The 18,247-nt window shown below is 45.0% G+C and overlaps 1 protein-coding gene across 2 annotated transcripts in view; it reads left to right on the plus strand.

The window, feature by feature from the left end:
- The window catches only part of LOC126547065 (beta-catenin-like protein 1), a 156,746-nt gene that overhangs the window by 47,551 nt on the left and 90,948 nt on the right, over nt 1-18,247 (plus strand). For both annotated transcript variants that reach the window (XM_055062722.1, XM_050194912.2), the window contains exon 8: nt 9,569-9,660. In XM_055062722.1, the coding sequence (XP_054918697.1) occupies nt 9,569-9,660 (92 nt within the window). The remainder of the gene's footprint in view (nt 1-9,568; nt 9,661-18,247) is intronic.

Consider the following 18,247-nt stretch of genomic DNA (forward strand, 5'->3'; position numbering starts at 1 on the left):
CTACCCATTTGCGAAAGGCAACTACAAATAACCATAAATAGTCTTACACAATGGGCTGACAAAAATGGATTCCGTTTTTCAACAGAGAAAGCTGTTATAGTTCTCTTCTCCCAAAAACGAGGGTTACACTGCAATCCAGTTCTCACATTCAATGGTACTACTTTGCCGGTCAAAGATGACCACAAATTTTTAGGCGTAACATTTGACACAAAGCTGAACTTCCTGGCCCACATTAACACAACTAAAATAAAAGCAAATGAAGCATTAAATATCCTCAAGGTGTTATCGCACAAGCACTGGGGATCTGACCAAACTTGTCTACTACGTATATACCGGTCCCTTGTACGTAGCATCCTCGACTACGGTAGTGTAGCTTATGGTGCAGCTAGGCAGTCCTACATCAAGCGACTTGATCCAGTTCATAATCTCTGCCTACGACTGGCGAGCGGTGCCTACAGAACATCGCCTGTCCAAAGTTTATATGTTGACTGCAATGAGCCTTCCTTACAGCAACGCAGAGCACTACTTACACTTTCCTATGTACTACGAATTCGATCCTCACGACAACATATATGCTACAGCATCGTGACACAGTATAAATCACTGATACACTACACAAACAAACCGAACATGATTCGGCCACTAATCTTACGACACGAAGAATGCTCTCAGACTTATGATGTTCCTCATGAGGCCCTGCAGGTTGCTGAAAGGCCACCAAGATTGCCACCATGGTACAACTTTTCACAGCTATGTGACTGGACACTAACACATCTAAAGAAAATTTACATTCCAAAAGAACACATATTACAAGAGTTCCTAGCTATTCGAGAAAAGTGTAAAAGCTACGTGGAATTTTACACTGACGGCTCTAAAACACAAGAATACGTAGGTGTCGGGATCATAACGGAAAATGTGGAATATAGCATTCAGATAAATAATTTTTCTTCAGTCTTCACCGCTGAAGTTTATGCGATTTGGACGGCAGTAAAAAAAATAACCACCAACAAGCAGATGAATGCCATCATATATACCGATTCGTTGAGCACACTCAGAGCTCTAAATCTTAACTCAGCTTCTGAACCCCCGCTTGGTGATATCCTAAACATGGTGGCTTATAATAAATACGGGAGACCATATGATTCTGCTGGGTCCCAAGCCATGTTGGGATACCAGGGAATGAAGCAGCAGATAGATGCGCGTTCATGGCAGCACATGAAGGCATAACACAAACAACACTTCCATACAGAGACAGTATCCGAGCGATTCATAAGGCCCTGGCATCAAAGTGGCAACTAGAATGGGACTCTTGCATAAATAACAAGTTACACACAATAAAACCCCTGCTTAGCGAGTGGAAGTCGTGCAGTCACCAGCAACGCTTCTATCAGGTGATCCTATGTAGACTCCGAATCGGGCTTACACACCTGACACGCAATTTCCTACTTCAAAACGAAAACCAGCCAACTTGCGAGAAGTTCCATGAACCACTCACAGTAATGCACATTATTATGACATGTCCACATATTGAAACACAGAGACGGAAGCTTTTACAGAATCTCTATAACTTACAGATACCTTTACACCGCACCTCAATACTCGGAGATGAACTGCTAGTGCCCTTCACTGACTTGTTCAGCTTTCTAGAAGAAACCGTTTTTTTATACAAACTCTAAAGTAATGCAGCTTTCGCTGCTTTAACATTTGATTTCTAAATATCTTGTGGTTGGTGCAGCATGGCCTTAGTCGCTTTTGTGCCATTAAACCTAAAAAAACTATATTATCCGTATTTTTTTATATGGAAAAAGTGTACGACACAACTTGGCGGTACAGAATCCTGCGCGACCTTTCAGCGCTGGGCATCAAATAAACAATATGTTAAACATTATAGAGAGCTACGTAGAGAATCGTACATTTCGGGTGAAAATAGGTCATGCACCGTCACGTACGTTCATACAGGAAACTGGGGTACCCCAGGGTGGCGTACTCAGCTGCACGCTCTTTGTCGTAAAGATGAACATGCTTCGTGCATCATTACCACCAGCTATTCTTTATTCCGTCTACGTAGACGATATCCAAATAGGTTTCAAATCCTGCAACTTCATAGTGTGCGAAAGACAGGTACAGCAGGGCTTAAACAAGGTGTCCAAGTGGGCAGACCAAAACGGATTTAAAATCAACCCCCACAAAAGTTCTTGTGTTCTCTTCTCAAGAAAGAGAGACCTGCTCCCAGATCCTTGTGCACAACTAGGCGGACAACAAATTCCTGTCAACAAAGAGCACAAATTTCTAGGTCTTATGCTTGACTCCAGGCTTACTTTCATTTCACACATAAAATGTTTTAAAGCAAAGTTTCTAAAAACAATGAACTTACTTAAAATCCCATCCCACACAACATGGGGTAGCGACAGGAAGTGCCTTTTGAATCTTTACAGGAGCCTAGTTCGATCACGAATAGATTATGGTGCTGTAGCATATCACTCTGCCACACCGAGCGCGCTAAAGATGTTAGACCCCGTTCATCATCTGGGTATCCGCCTGGCCACTGGCGCATTTAGAACAAGCCCTGTTGAAAGTCTATATGTAGAGTCAGACGAGTGGTCACTCCATTTGCAGAGAACATACATCAGCTTCACCTATTTTCTGAAAGTGCGCTCTAATAAAGAACATCCTTGTTTCACAACCGTAAACGACTTGACCTGCGAAACACTTTTTCATAATAGACCCTCCATGAGACTTCCTTTGTCACTCCATGCAAGAGAACTTAGCAAAGAAATGGATGTCCCAGTTCTCGAACATTGATTAATGCCTCCAGCTAAGCTATTGCCACCCTGGGAGTGGCATGTGATAGACTGTGACATATCCTTTGTAGAGGTCACAAAGCACGCACCTGACCTCGAAATCGCTATGCATTTTCGTGAACTTCAGTCGAAGTACTCCTGCTCAGAATTCTACACAGATAAGTCAAAATCACATGCTGGTGTATCTTATGCTGCTGTTGGTCGCTCTTTTTCTAAATCTGACGTATTAAACCTGCTAACAAGTATCTTCGCTGCAGAAGCCTATGCAGTACTGTCTGCAGCAAAACATATAAATAAATTAAAACTCGGCAGAGCAATAGTATTTACACACTCGTTAAGTCTTGTAAAAGCGTTAATTTCATTACGAACGCATACAAATCCTGTTTTCATTGAACTTTACTCCCTCTTATGCAGTATTTATCTATCACATAGACACGTAGTAATATGCTGGGTACCTGGCCATCGAGGCATCGAGGGTAATGTACTAGCTAACAAAATGGCCACATCACTCACATCACTAACCACTTTTCCTACGGCTGTTGTCCCTGTTACAGATCTGAAGCCTTGCTTACGAAAGAAACTGCGACAACACTGGCAACGCATGTAGAACGCAGAAGCAAATAATAAACTGCATGTTACAAAGCCACAGTTAGGTTTTTGGCCCTCCCCAACAAGATCACGGCAAACAGATGTCCTATTCTGTCGCCTCAGAATAGGGCACATGGATGGATGGCGGCTACACCCTTTGTAACGGGCGGCGGCTGGCGCCACCTAGCCTTTTGCTCCCCTCCTATTTTTTTTTTCCTTTCTTTATATCCCCTTCTCCTTAAACTAGTTTTCACTCCCCTCCTCGCCCCAAAATAACTATCTAAAGAAGCATAGAAAACATTATCTCCCCGATTTATGGTATTATTTCTCCCTTGACTTCCTCCACCAATCCTCTAGCCTCGCCTGTTACTGCCACTCTTTTCTCGTCTATTTGCCCTCGTTCCCCGGAAAAACCTAATGCCCCTTCCATATCTGCCACTGTTCCCTCTGCCAGAGTAGGGCAAAGGTCTGTGCATCTCAGCACTATATGCTCTGTGGTCTCCATTTCAGCTCCGCAAGCTGTGCACAAAAGGTCCACGTCTTCAAATTTAGCCCTGTATGTTTTCGTTCTCAAAACCCCCGTCCTAGCTTCGAATAATAGCTGCCCCGCGAGTTATCAAATAAGAGCTCTCTCTTAATCTCCTGTTTTTGTGACCTATACATAGATAGCGCTGGCTTTCCGAGCATTCTTTCTTCCCACATTTTTCTTTCCGTCTCCTTCACCTCCTTTCCCACACTAGAACCACGTTGGACCCCCTCCCTCGGCTGTAGGTATCTATTCCTCAGCTTCCTCATTCTGAGTGTCCACTTTGTGTTCAAACTTTTCATGTATAGATATTTGTACACTTTTCCTGCCCACCTTTTTTCCTCCAGTGCTGGGAGTCTCTGTTCATATTTTAGCTTACTTATTGCCTCTCTACCTTCGAATGACGTCCATCCCATGTCCCCCTGCACTCCCTCATTAGGGGTGTTCCTGTGCGCTCCTAAGGCCAACCTGCCCACACTTCTCTGTCTTGTTTCCATGCATGCCTGAACTTCCGATTTCATGCACAGTACTGAATTTCCTAATGTGAGGCCAGGTATCATAACCCCTTTCCATACGCCCCTAACCACCTCGTACCTATTATAGTTCCGTAGTGCCTTGTGTTTCATTACAGCTGAGTTCCTTTTCACTTTTTCAATCATAATTTTTTCATGTTCTTCCAAGTACTTTTTGCCCTCGTTCAGCCATATGCCCAAATACTTGTATTTTTCAACATGATCAATCTTAGTGCTTTGTATTTCCAATGGTTCCCCCCTTTCTTCATTGTATACTATTATCCCAGACTTCTCTCTACTGAATTGCAGTCCCAATTTTTCTCCCTCCTCTCCACATATGCTCATTAGTTCCTGTAGCCCTACTCAGGTGTCAGCAAGCAGTACAATATCATCTGCATACATCAGTCCGGCTAGTACTTGAGCTACCTTCTGCCCTTCCAGCATATAGCTTATGTCAGTTCCTATTGTGCTCTGATCTAGTCTCTTTTCCATTTGGCTCATGTAAATCATAAAAAGCAGGGGCGACAATGGACAGCCCTGCCTGAGACCTCTTCTTATTTTAGCTGGCTTTGTGGTTTCCCCCTCCCATGTTATCTCTACCTTATTATCTGTATAAACTTGTTGTAGGAACTCAATCATCTTTCTATCTAGACCATATTCCCTCAACTGGCTCCATAACTTTTCTCGGTTTACATTATCATAGGCTCCTCTAATGTCTACAAAAGCTATCCATAGCGGTTTCTGCCTGGCTGCCGCTATCTCTATGCACTGTGTTATAACAAATAAATTATCATCTAGCCTTCTGTTTCTTCTAAATCCATTCTGCAGTTCTCCCAAGATCTCTTCACGTTCTGCCCATTCCTCCATTCTCATTTTCACCATCTGCATTGCTACTCTGTATATGACTGATGTGACAGTTATTGGCCTGTAGGATTTAATGTTGTCCTTGCTTCCCTTACCTTTGTAGACTAATATCATTCTGCTTGATTTCCAGTGTTGTGGAACATCTCCCCCTACTACTATTTGTTCAATAAGTTGTGGTAATTTTAATTTACTTTTCTGGCCTAATATGCTTATCAATTTCATAGGTATGTCATCAGGTCCTGTCGCTGTTCCCACGGGGACCTTGTGTTCAATTCTGTCCCATTCCTTACTTGTCATCCCTCCGTTCTCCTCCTCTAATTCTGTCCTGCTGTTGTCATTGTTCTCCATTTCGCTACCCACTGGCTCTGCAAATGCTGCCTCTATTGTTAACCCAATATATTCCTGAGCTTCCTCTCCCTCTACCTTTGTTCCTTCTGGTGTAGTCAGTGAGTGCTGAACCACCTGTGTCTTCTTACTCTGTTGCCTTATGTGTTCCCAAAATTTCTTAGAGGCATTTCTGTCTTTCTTTCGTATCTCTAACAACCACTGTACCCCAACTTTTGCTATCTTGGCTTGAATTAATGCCAATGCTTCTCTTTTCATTGCAAGGTAATCCTCCCATTTTGTCTCCACCTCTTCTGGGGTGGCTCCCCTTTTCTTTGCTGCTCTGTGTTTTCTGCACACATCTTTGCGTTGCTCTATGGCCTCCTTAACTTCTCGGTCCCACCAGCTTTTCGGTTTATGTTTTCCCTGCTTACTTCCTAGTTTCCTAATCTGTCCCTTCTCTAGCTCTCGTTTAAAAATACCTATTAACTCGTTGTATGTCCATGCCCTTTGCGGTTGCTTGGATACCATGCTTTCAATGTTTTTCGACACTTGTAGCTGCCTGTCATTCAATTTGCTCATACCTTTCCTTTCTTTAGCTTCTACCAGTGGTACTGTCCTTCCAAAACTGATTTTGATTCATTTGTGATCACTCCCCAGGCTTATCGTACCTTCCTCATCAATTTCCATACATCCCAACCGTTCATACAGGTTGTGGGACATTAGGCAGTAGTCGATTGTCGAGTGGGTGTTATTTCTGTCCCATGTTATCTTCCTGTCACATTTAATTTCAGTATTAACTATTACAAAATCATGAGCCTCACAAAAATCTACTAACATCTGCCCTGTTGCATCTGTCGCCCCGTCAAAGTATTCCAAATGTGCATTCATGTCCCCTAGGATGATTATCTCCCGTTTCATGGCTAACTCCCTGATGTCCTTGGCCATACATTTGAAATGTTTTGCATTCTCCTCTTTCGACTCATTCCCCGTTTTCAGATACACAACTCCCAGGATTGTCTCAACATTCCCTACGGTGCCCTTGAGCCACATGTGCTCACTGCAGCTCTCCCTTACCCTTTCCCAGTCCTGTCCCTTCACTAGCGCCCTAAGGCCTCCTCCTCTGCGTTCTTTCCTTTTTCTGTTGCACCCTACCCAAGTGTATCCTGCAATAAATGGTGGCTCTTCCTCCTCTCTTAAATGGGCTTCGGCAACTCCATATACCTGAAAATTTTCCGTTTGTAATTGTTCTTCTATTTCGTCCCACTTAATCCGATTTCTTCCCCCCTGCATGTTGATGAACCCCACATTTACTGCCTTCTTCTTCCACTTCCTCCTCCGTGCTCCTGTCCTGCCCCCCCTCCCCTGTCCTTTATCTTTTATGTTTTGGCATGCAGGGTTGCCCTGCGTGCCTGCAAAAAAGCCAGCCCTACGACCCACCCTCGTTCCTACCTGCCATCCCGCTGGTGTAGTGTAGTGAATGCCATCCGGGCCGAAAGGGGGGAAGCTTTTCCCCCCCGATCATTCTGTTCACCTCCACCACATCACACGTGAGGGCTCGCCCCAACTCCCTAATCATTACATTGGCCGCCACTACCTGTTCTTCAATGAAAGGGCCCTGTCCCCTGACCTCTGGGACAGTACACAGCGCAATGTGTACCGCTTCAGAGGTCGCCCTTAATTTCGCCACTCCCTCTTGAATCTGTCTGCCCAGCATTCGCCCCCTATTCTGCAGGACGTCATTCACCCCAGCGTGCAAAATTACCAGGTTTTTTCCCTCTCTGTTTTCATTTAGTTTGTTTTTGGCTCTCTCCTCCACAGCTTCGAATCGAGCCCCCGGCATGCATTCGACCTTCACCCGTCTGTCATACTGCACTGTTCTGAGGCGTCAAAATGATGTTGATGTGGCTTCACGCACAAATGCACAGGGCGCTTGGAAGCCGTTGTTCCGATCTCTGAGGCTTGTTGTTCTGCCGGGTCCTGATGGAGACGGCACACCGCCGTGTTTGCACGACGAAAAGTTGAAACGCTACGTTTTAACCCATGCGTACGCAATAAGCTGGTACGGTTTATGCGGATACAAAACCCATTATGTTCAATGGCCGCTGAGTTGGGGATTTGACTTTACTACTTTTAAAACGAAACTACTTTTTAAGCGGGTACGGTTTAATGAGGTTTTACTGTAGTTGTTTTGTATAGCACATGCCTCTAGGCCCTTGTGTCTCAAGGGCTCTAACGAGGCCATGGTGCTCTAGTAAATTTTAGAATCTTATACATTTTTTATATGATGTCATTATTTCGCAATGCACCTTAATTCTCATAATTACACATCTTTTGTCATTGCCATAATCTTATTACACATAGACTTTATGCACGTTACAGCGACCATTTTTTAAGGCCCCTTTACAGCCGTGTCACATCAACTTCATAGAAGTCATAACTCCACTGTAAACTCATCAACACTGGCTTGGTGCTCTTTGGCCATACCTGGCCCTTGTGCCAATAAACACCACACATTCATTCATTCATTGCTGCTGGTGTAAATTTTTCACAGGAGCGTAATCTTTAACACATTGTTTTTGTAAATCTTTTAACATTTTTTACACTTGTTTAGAGCAATATTACCTCTTTGTTTGTCTGGTTAAGCGCTGCAACAACAGGTAGCTGAACCGTGCAGACCTATCAGGCCACTCACGTACGTCTACGCTAAAGTTCCTTCATCAGCTTGAGCTTATGCATCCACCCATCCGTCGAAATGCCTAGCTTGCCTGTGGTTACCGGAATACCAGACACGTTCAGCGCTGCGACAGAATGCTCGCAACGCATGCTGCTTCGATAGCTCTCGCTTGTGGTCGACTGCCAAGCAGCGGGTGGAGACGTTAGAGAGGGTTTGCACACGCACTATTATACAACCGGAAGTAGACGACACAATGTGCCATCATGACGCAGAGCCAGTGAAGGCGGAGCTTAGCCCTGATCACTCGGTAAACGAGTTGAGGAGAAAATGCATGGCTATGGAGGAGGTTAACATGTAATCGTCCATACCTATCTTAATATGAGACACTTCACATAAATTGTGGTATGAATGATTAACTTTAGCTGCAGCCTACACATATAGAAAATTTGTTAGAACCGTTTCAGGGACCTTTTAACTGTTGTTTTGTTGCTCTTTTTTGTTGCTGGATCTATCATCTATTATTGCTGTTTCCAAAATTCTGTTGCTATTTATGCAACGTGACAAAATGTTTCACACACTAGATGTTGTCCACCTATTGGAAAGTGTGTTCCAGAGTGTGAATATGCCCTTTGGTTTCAACAAGCTTAGCCAAGCAATTTTAACTATATAGCTGCAATAATCGTTTGAACTAGTATTTAAATTGTCCTTTTTGATTTAGCTACCATTTGTTTGCTTGTTGATTTGTGCTGCAACTGCCACTACATGGGTTTTAGCAAAGTGGAGTACAGATTAAAGGAGAATATTGTACCACACAATGATATGCAGGAACATGCACAGATTACAAGATATGCATGAAGCAAGTGCATCAAAATGAAATGTGTATTAGCTTGACAAAAGGACATATAAACCTAACCTGACAATGCAATAAACTATACTTCATCCATCAAGGAAATACAAAAACAAAAATATGGATCTGCTTCATGTCCATGAGAGCACTGTTACGCAAGCTATGGCCTTTGGCTTTTATACAAGCATTGCAGTAGAGCAACTCAATCATTTCGTTTCGCTCATTTTTGCTGTTGTGCTTTTATTTTCTAGCTGTGGTATGTTTCTTTGGCTTGACTATAGTTGAGTGCACTAGAAGGGGCACATGAAATCTGTTTGGCATTGTAAAGGATTGCTTTAGGAATATGAGCATGTTGCTCTGCTTGAGACTGTTGCAGCGTTTCTTTCTTACACTGAAAAGTGTCAGTTACAAACCTGCCCATTATTTCAGCTATTGTAGAAAACTTGGCTGAGTTCCGGCCAGAATTGAGTATTCAAGCAGCACAGCAAGGACTTCTTGCCTGGATATTAAAACGGCTGAAGGTGAGTAATCTCTGCAAACCTCGTGGTTGTGTACAGTGGACTCATAGTACAGTGAAACCTCGTTAAACCGTAGTTGGCCAGGGCTCGAAAAATGTATGTACTAAACGGTAGTACTGCTTAACCGAAATTGCATGAGATCGCCCACTTACCTGCCAAAAATGGAACTTAGAGAGAGTGGAGGAGGAGGAGGAGGAATAAACATTTATTGATGAGGCAAAAAAAAAATGGCGGAAGGGAGCGGTGCAGGGTGGGTCCCTATTCCAAAACTCCAGTGGCCATCGCGACCCGCCCAGCTTGGTCCAAGAGGCCCTTCTGGGCCTCGAGGTCAGCAAGAGTCAGAGAGAGTGCGATGAAAGGGGAAAAAACAGGCAGTATTTATTTACTTCATGCGACAAACGTGTTATTTTCGTTTGATGCTGAGGTTTTACTGCTGAGGTTTTACTGCTGTCACTGCTAAACTAAGCTTAGCAGTGACGACAGAGGCCTCGAGCTTGCTGAAGCTGTGAGCCAGCTTTTCAGCCAGCCCCCTCTTTCTCGGCAAACACTCGCATGGCAGATTCCTCGTTGGCATTACTAATTCTCCATGCACAGGCGCAGTAGTGTTGCAGAAGTCGCGGGGCACCTTTTCATTGCGGGGTGCTATTCTCGTCGCGACGATTGCATTTATGAGGCTGACGTAACGGCCAGCTTCTGCCACTGTCGGGCCTGATTCGCCCGTGCTGTCGCTTTCTGTGTTGTCCTTATCACTGTCGCTAGGTGACACTTCGGCAACAACAGAGGCAACGATGGCGAAAAGTCGAACCCCGTAGACGACATCTCTTTGCGGTCGCAGCAGCGCTGCCGAGCAACTTTTCGCATTCCAAATGCCACACACCGTAGTCAACAGTAGACCCATGTTGCGTGCCAGCGCCTACTTTTCACGTCACATTCGATAGCACCAACGATGTCTCATTTTTCTTCTAAGCTAAGCACCCGGCATCTTTTATATCCGAGTTTCGGCATGACGCGGGTTCTCGCTTTCCATGACGCCATAACGCTCTCTGGCATGGTGCCGAAATGATGTTGATGTTGATCTGGCTTAACGCGCTAACGCACAGGGCACTTGGAGGCCGTTGTGCTGATCTCTGAGGCTTGTTGTTCTGCCGGGCCGCCCGGTGTAGACGACGCACTGCCGTGTTTGCGCAACGAAAAGTGGAAACCCTACGTGTTAACCGATACATACTCGATACGATACATACAAAACACACTATGTTCAGGGATTTGATTATGTTCGGGCATTAGTCGGGGATTTGGCTTTACTACATTTAAAACGATACTGTTTAAGTGCGTATGGTTTAACGAGGTTTTACTGTAATTCGAACCCAGTTATAGTAGCCAACTAATTTTGCCAGCCTTGAAGAGGATTGTGAAAGTGCATGAAAAATCACACAATCAAAAAAGACAAAACATTGTTCAGTGAGAAAAAGCAATTTTATCGCATTATACTCTTACAACAGTCGGAAAGCTCGTTAATGCACTCTCTTCTCAGTCTTGAATTAGAGCACTACAGTATTTTCTTGCATTTCTCATTAATCACCTGTTTTGTACTCTCCAACACACATTTATTTGCATGCTTCCCACAATGCAGTGAAGTGCGGTGTTCATGAGCTACCAGCTTGTGTGACTGGGAGTCCGCAAGTTCAGTTGAGAGCTTGTAGCGATGCACAAGGTTTTTCCATTGTACCTTTTATAATATAAGTGCACAAGCAAGTTTGCCACCAGTGGTGTACCACAGCACAGCATACGGTTTTTGACAAGACACTGCCAGCTGAGTCTGCACGTACTACAGTAAAATCTTAATGTGGCAGTCATTAAGTTTGGCTCTTTACTTGTTAGATTGATATTTTGCTACACTGCAGTTCAACCTCAAATTCAAAGAAGTGCAATTGCCGACCAATTTTTCTTATGTGGAAGGGGCCATAAAAAAAGGCCGAATAATTTGGCAGTCCAGAAACATAAATTTCAATTTAAAAAAGTAGGGTTTTTTCTTTTTTTGTCATTTGAGAGTCGAAAAATTTAGTCATGGTTTGATGCTGTATCCATGAAGGTCTCTCATGGTGGCTGTGCCACGCTCGGAAAACCGCAGGAAAAAAATCTGGTCCAATGCACTCTGGTGGCCATTCCATGCAAAGCTTTCGTGTCCACTCTGCCACTGTGACTTGCCAACATAACCTGCATTGTCACACAGAGTTGGATGACTCTGAGTGCTATATTCACTACACGCGCATCATCTCAGAAAAATTGAGCAAGATTCAGTACAACATACGAAATTTCAGTTGCTGTTCATTGGTTCTATGGGGTAGGTAGCGATGGTTGTGGTTAAATATTGTACAGCTCAAAAAATAATGGTAGGCTAGATGCAATGAAACTCTATTAAACTGAAGCTGTAAAAACGGGGGAAAATTTCGAGTTCAGCGATATCATGAAAATAGAAGCCTGTTTGCCGCACACAAACTACATGGAGCCTTTTGAAAATGCCGCCAATAAAGTTCCATATCACTTTCGCGTGCATTAGCACCGGACACGTCGTCGTCTACAGGCAACGGTATTACTGGCACTGTGCTAAGACTCAGAATCAAGACAATTGATATAATGCAATATTTTAAGCCAGTTACCCGAGTATAACTGATTCCACACTTCCAAAAACCTAACGCTGCTTCTTTCTGCATTGTAAAGAGTTCAGAATAACTCCACTTCAAAAACCGAAACTAAGCTGTGAAAGAGCGTAACTGTTCTGCCTTTACAGATGCCCACAAGTTAGGTGGCATTTATGTCTCACCGTCTTGCAAGCATAAAGCGAGCATCCTTATCAAGCAACAATCTTGCTGGAACATTGTGGGTTGGCATGCTGGCTTCTTGCGACCGCAGCACGTCGACTTGGTCGTGCCTGCCCAAAATTGTTGATTGTCTTGCTCAAGGTCACGATTAATATGCTGTGACCACATGAGTACATCCTTGACAGCGTCCTAAATGAGAGAGGGAAAAAACAATACTTTGACTCCCAGTTCATCAGCGCTGCACGAGGCCACAACGAAATGGTAGCGAGCAGGCGAGCAAGTGTGCACGAGCCGTGGTAGACAGAAAGAAAGGGGAAAGTTAAGCAGAGAGTGCGGTGCCGGCATGATTACTCACCGCCACCGAGTAAAATCGAGTGCAAGCAATGCTGCCCTCTTGCCTTTTCCATTATTTTCAAAGTCGAGAGTTCGAGATATCCAGAGGTCGGCGCAAAAAGCTTTTTGAGATGAGGGGTGAAATACACGTGGGTTGACACCAGCGTTGCAAACTGGGCACCCCCATTCCATTCCAATTCCATTCCAGGAGATTAAAACTGGCCGCAATTCCATTCCTTTCAATTCATTGGAATGAAAAACTTATCCCATTCCCACTCTGGGAATGGCCAGGCAGTTCAGTTCCATTCCTTCAATTCCTCAACATAGGAAAGGCATCTTGGTAGATTTATTGAGTTACCGATGAACGCACCATGAAGCTGATGTCATCAGACACGTTAAGTACTGCAATAATACACAAAACATGTTACCAATGTCGAGGGATAGTAGCTTGGTGACTTGTCTCGTGCAGTACAACCACCCTACTAATTCCCAATTATCCCACTACCTATAGTACTGTATTTGCATGGTCAGCATGTTTTAATGGCTTGTGATGTTTTAATATTGTTTAAGCTTAAATGTTTTACTGATAAAATAACGACATAGCATATTTTTGCTTAGGTGTCCACGAGATATTTAAATGCTGCAGTAAAGGTCGTAAACACTGGAAGGTGCAAAATGAAGCTTTATTTTAATTTTATTCATCGAAATTTTGCAACAATATGTCATGAGCTAAACAAGCACTTCACCGTTTAGTTTTGAAAACCCGAAGTGTAAATGACAACTGCTTCAAATGTTAGTTCTAAAAAACAAACAAAAAAGTGAGATAAAACAATTGCCTTCTACCTATGTGTTGCACTTCACAAACATTAGCTGCTCGAAAGAGGTGCTTGACAGCCGATTTCGCTTTTCTGTCATTATCAGGGATGCCGTAGAAAACATTCATTCCACGTCAGCTGACGCCGCATTCACAGTGAAAACTTCCCTTGCGAGGCAGGAAAGCAGCTAGCGTTTGCTTTCCAATAACTCAGGGGTTTAACCGTGTCTGCACAAGTGCTTGGGAACCACTTCTCCAGGCTACGCTGCAAGTCTTTAGCCACCTCTTTGCAAAGAAATGTGCCTTTGCTTAAAATTTCCGCAAGGGAAACTTTGATGTTTTGCAATGCGGGAAGCAAAAGCCTGGCTGTCTCCTGCTTTTCCTGCAGCAGCTCCATGGCTTCCTCTACAGGAGAGAAAAGCTCAATTAAGTCTGTCGCCATTCTCAGTTCATATTTGGACAGTTTAGCCTTCTTGCACGTGTGCAGTTTCTGTCGGGCCTGGATGACTCGAAAGTGGTAACGAGCTTTCCCATCATTCGCAGCTGCGAGTTCCACCTGCTCATGTTGTGCGATTCCAAATATAGACAGGCCGCATTCATCACTTCTTCCATGTCAGCGGTGCTCTTGCATATAGATGCAACGATGGCCCGCATTTTTGTACAACTTCCTCAGCATTTGGATCCTAAAATAAAGCGAGAATGACAGTTAGTGAATATTGCCACTGGAAGTAAAGGTAGCGCAAACAGCAAACATGCAATGCAATAGAGATTCAGAAAGAGAATGATAACATACCGTAAAAAGCAACGTATAATATGAATCGGCATATAGTACGAGGTGAAATTTTTGGGACGGGAAATTGAAAAAAGAAAGTTTTATCCGCGTATAATACGAGTTAGGAAAACTCGAGGAAAACATTTATTTAAATAGCACTCTGCACTTCAATCACTGTCTTCCTCAGCTGCGCTCTCTTCGGATAGTTCTTTGTCAAACATATCTTCCCAGAGGTAGTCATCCTCTGTGCCATCAAGCACGTTCGAGATGCCGCACTTCTTGAATGCGCGACGCACAAGGTCCTCAGGTATGCTGGCCCATGCGTCCACAATCCACTTGCATAGCGCGGCTAGCGAAGCCCGCTTCAGCTGCCCGGTCGATGTCACTGCAGGCTCACCTGGGCGCATCCTATCTGCGTAACACCGCTTGGCCACATCATTGAACGGCTTGTTCATGCAAACATCTAAAGGCTGCAGCTGAGACGTCATCCCAACCGGGATAACGTCGAGTTCAGTGCCTGATTCACGCAACAGCCTCTTCACTGAGTCGGCCAAATGGCAACGAAATGCGCCCAGCACGAGGATGCACGGGAACGACAACAGTACGCCGGGCTACCTACACCAGACGGTCTTTATTCAGTCGAGCACAAGATTCTCGTTCATCCAGCCTTTCTCATGGCATCTCACGACCACATTTTGTGGCAGCTCCTCACCGTTAGGCACTGTCTTGCGCTTGAAGACGACATAGGGCAGAAGCTTGCGACCGTCTGCCGTCCACGACAGCATGACGGTAACTCGCATTTTCTCGTTCCCAGTGGACGGGACATAAACTTGTTTAGAGCCCTTTTTGTGCACGGTGAGGGGAGATGGCATGTCCAGATAAACCGCCATTTGGTCAGCATTGCCGATTTGCTCTAGCTGGAAGTTCTTGGTCTTGCGCAGTGAAATAACGTGGCGCTGGAAAGCCACACGCAGCTCTTTGAACGATTCGGGCAGCTTTTCTGGAATTGAAGTTCAGCGGCGTAAGGAAAAACCAGCACGGCACATGTAGCGATAAATCTAGTGCTTGCTCGCTTTGAAGGTGGAGCTCTGTGGCCCTTTCTGTCTTGCAAGCTCCTTAGCTTTTGCCTGCATAAGCTCCATGCTCGCAGCTAGATGCGCGGCTCGCTGTTGGCGTACGAACTCCGTCAGGGCGAGTTCGATTTCCAGGAATGTCCCACTCTTCGGGCCGCAAAAGCTTCTTCGCGTTCCACTGCACTCAAAAAGGGCTTCCTTCTATCGACGCCATCCGTGAATGCTTCCCTCGTTGACACCAAACTGCCTCCTGGTCGCACTGTTGCCAATATCCTGTGCGGCTAAAATGTCCTTTCTCTTGAAAGCAGCCAAGTACTGTTTTCGTGGTCCAGACATCTTGGTCCTTCAATGCAGAATAAAGAAGATGCACTTGGCAAAGCATGGTTTGCACATGTGCTGCCAAGGTGCGTACTCAACAATAAAGAAACGATGCTGTAGTCACGCAGCAATAACGAAACCAAGCCGTAGCCACACAGCAATAAGGAAGCCAAGCCCTAGGCATGCAGCAATAACGAAACCAAAACTTCTAGCCCAAATTTCTGACTGAAATTTTCGTTCGGATTCACATATAGTACGAGGCGGAAATTTGAGACTCTAATAATAGAAAGAAAACTTCATAATATATGCTGGTTTATATGGTAAATTTAGCAAATTCACAATGTGACAAACTATTTTTATTTCCCAACTTTAATTCTATTGAAAACCATATATTCCTTTTTTTTTCTTTTTTCATAATTTGGCCAAGTAATTTCGTGACATTGTTTCGATTTAACAAAGTTTTCAGCTTTTTCAAGCATGTACTTGGTGTCTGTATAGCTGATAAAATTAGAAAAGAACTATAAAAATGTTGACCTAACCTAATTGCAAGTATCTTTCTGCATGAAAAGTTTGAGCAGCAAAAACGCCATAGAAACTCATGCTAGGATGCGGTATGCAGGAAACACCGCTGCACCAAACAACTTGCGAAACCTCTGTGATGCGCACGGCAGTCCGGAGCGCTTCGACATGCACGAGAGCTGACTAGTCCACAGCACAAGGGGGGTGGGGAGTGGGTGAATACCCAGTAACATGATCAAGCATGCACTAGGGGAGGGTAGGGGGATGGGAGGAGACGTGCTCCTGCATCTGCCCTCTCCTCTAGCACGCACATCTCCTCCTCTACCCTTGCCATGGCTGCGCATGGTTGTCCATGCATGGGCCACACACCGTATTTTGGAGGTAACCTGTGGCAAGTGCAAAGCGTGAGCCAAAATGTTTGGTGCCTTAATGCGCATTGTGTTCCCGTGCATCTAGTGTTGGCGGACATTTAACCTCAAATTTCTGAGACACGGTGCAGAATGTTGACTCACCTTGTGACAGCTAGTGTTTGTGGGGAGCACACGCGCCCATCTTCCCCCGCGCCGTCGCGTCGAGAGCCGGCATAGACGGGGGAGAGGCGCACTATGCCCTCTCCCGATTCAAATGGGGGGGGTTCCACTCTGCGTGTGGCTAGGGCTGAAGGCGAGCTTCGGATCTAGCCCCACGCAGTCGCTTTGTGTTACTCCCCAACCCGTAGCGCGGGAATCGCGGCTACGTCGGGTTCGAACGAATAAGGCAACCAGCGGCGTCAACTGTAAGAACGTTTATTGCTACCGGCAATAAAGAACACTGGCAGAGGGACGTCCTCTCTGTAATAGTAATAAATAGGCTGGCCTCGTTGCCCGGGATAGTCAGGCAACGTGGTCACTCACGGGTTGCGGCAGGTACTCCAGTCCGGCAGGTTATGGGTCCGGCCTCAGAGAGAGAGGGTCTCCCCCGGTCGCGCGCTGTTTTGTACCTTTTTACCTGGGCGAGGGGAATGTCCTCCTCGCCCGTCAGCTACCTGCCGGCAAGTCGGGGAGGAAGGGCGCGCGCGCGCGTCGCGAGAGTGAGGGAGAATCGGGAGAGAGCATAGTGCGCCTCTCCCCCGTCTATGCCGGCTCTCGACGCGACGGCGCGGGGGAAGATGGGCGCGTGTGCTCCCCACATGTTCAAGGTCATGGAGTGAGATCTGTTCGTTTGCCTGAGCGTGCATGATACCGATAAACCAAAGAATCAACTACACACCTCACTTCATGTAGTTGTCTCTTTGCTATTGCCATAAATGATCTGCCTTTCTTACAAAACAGTTACATAATGACATTTTTATTTCAGGGTGAATATCTGCATCTTCTTATACTTTTGTTTTTAATTTGTGAGCTCCATCTGATGAGGGCTGCGGAAGCTAAGTGTAGTCAGCAATAGTGTCCAAAATTTACGGCACCGTGCAACGCAGCACATGCAAATTTCGGGTGCTGTGAGCCATGCCGATGCACTGCTGTTGGTGCAGTCTACAGCGCATGTGCTGGTGCTCATAACCACACTATTATGGCCTAACCTTCTTGCAATTTGTTTGGAAGGGCTTACTGACAAAACACTATCCACCAGGAATGTTCCGAAAATTTATGAAATTATTTTTCTTGCTGCAACTTTAAAACCTCGAATCCAGGAAATTCATGATTTAACGAAAGTTTTCGCTGGAATAACAGCTTGGTTAGTGCATTTTCGCACTTATAACCCGCACCAAAAATGTTAAAATTTTAACAGTTAAGTGAACTTGCAAGTTACATGTGAATTTCGCCTTAAGGTGTGGCTTCACAGCACTGCAAGCCACACATTAAGGCAAGGTTCTCCACCATTCAAGGTTCCATAGTCTCCTAGGGAACCACACCTTCTCCCCACACATGCGTGTTGAAGCTCCCTTGTTCTTTCCTTCATGGTC

This window comes from Dermacentor andersoni, chromosome 1, assembly GCF_023375885.2.
Source record: "Dermacentor andersoni chromosome 1, qqDerAnde1_hic_scaffold, whole genome shotgun sequence".
Taxonomy (NCBI): Eukaryota; Metazoa; Arthropoda; class Arachnida; order Ixodida; family Ixodidae; genus Dermacentor; species Dermacentor andersoni.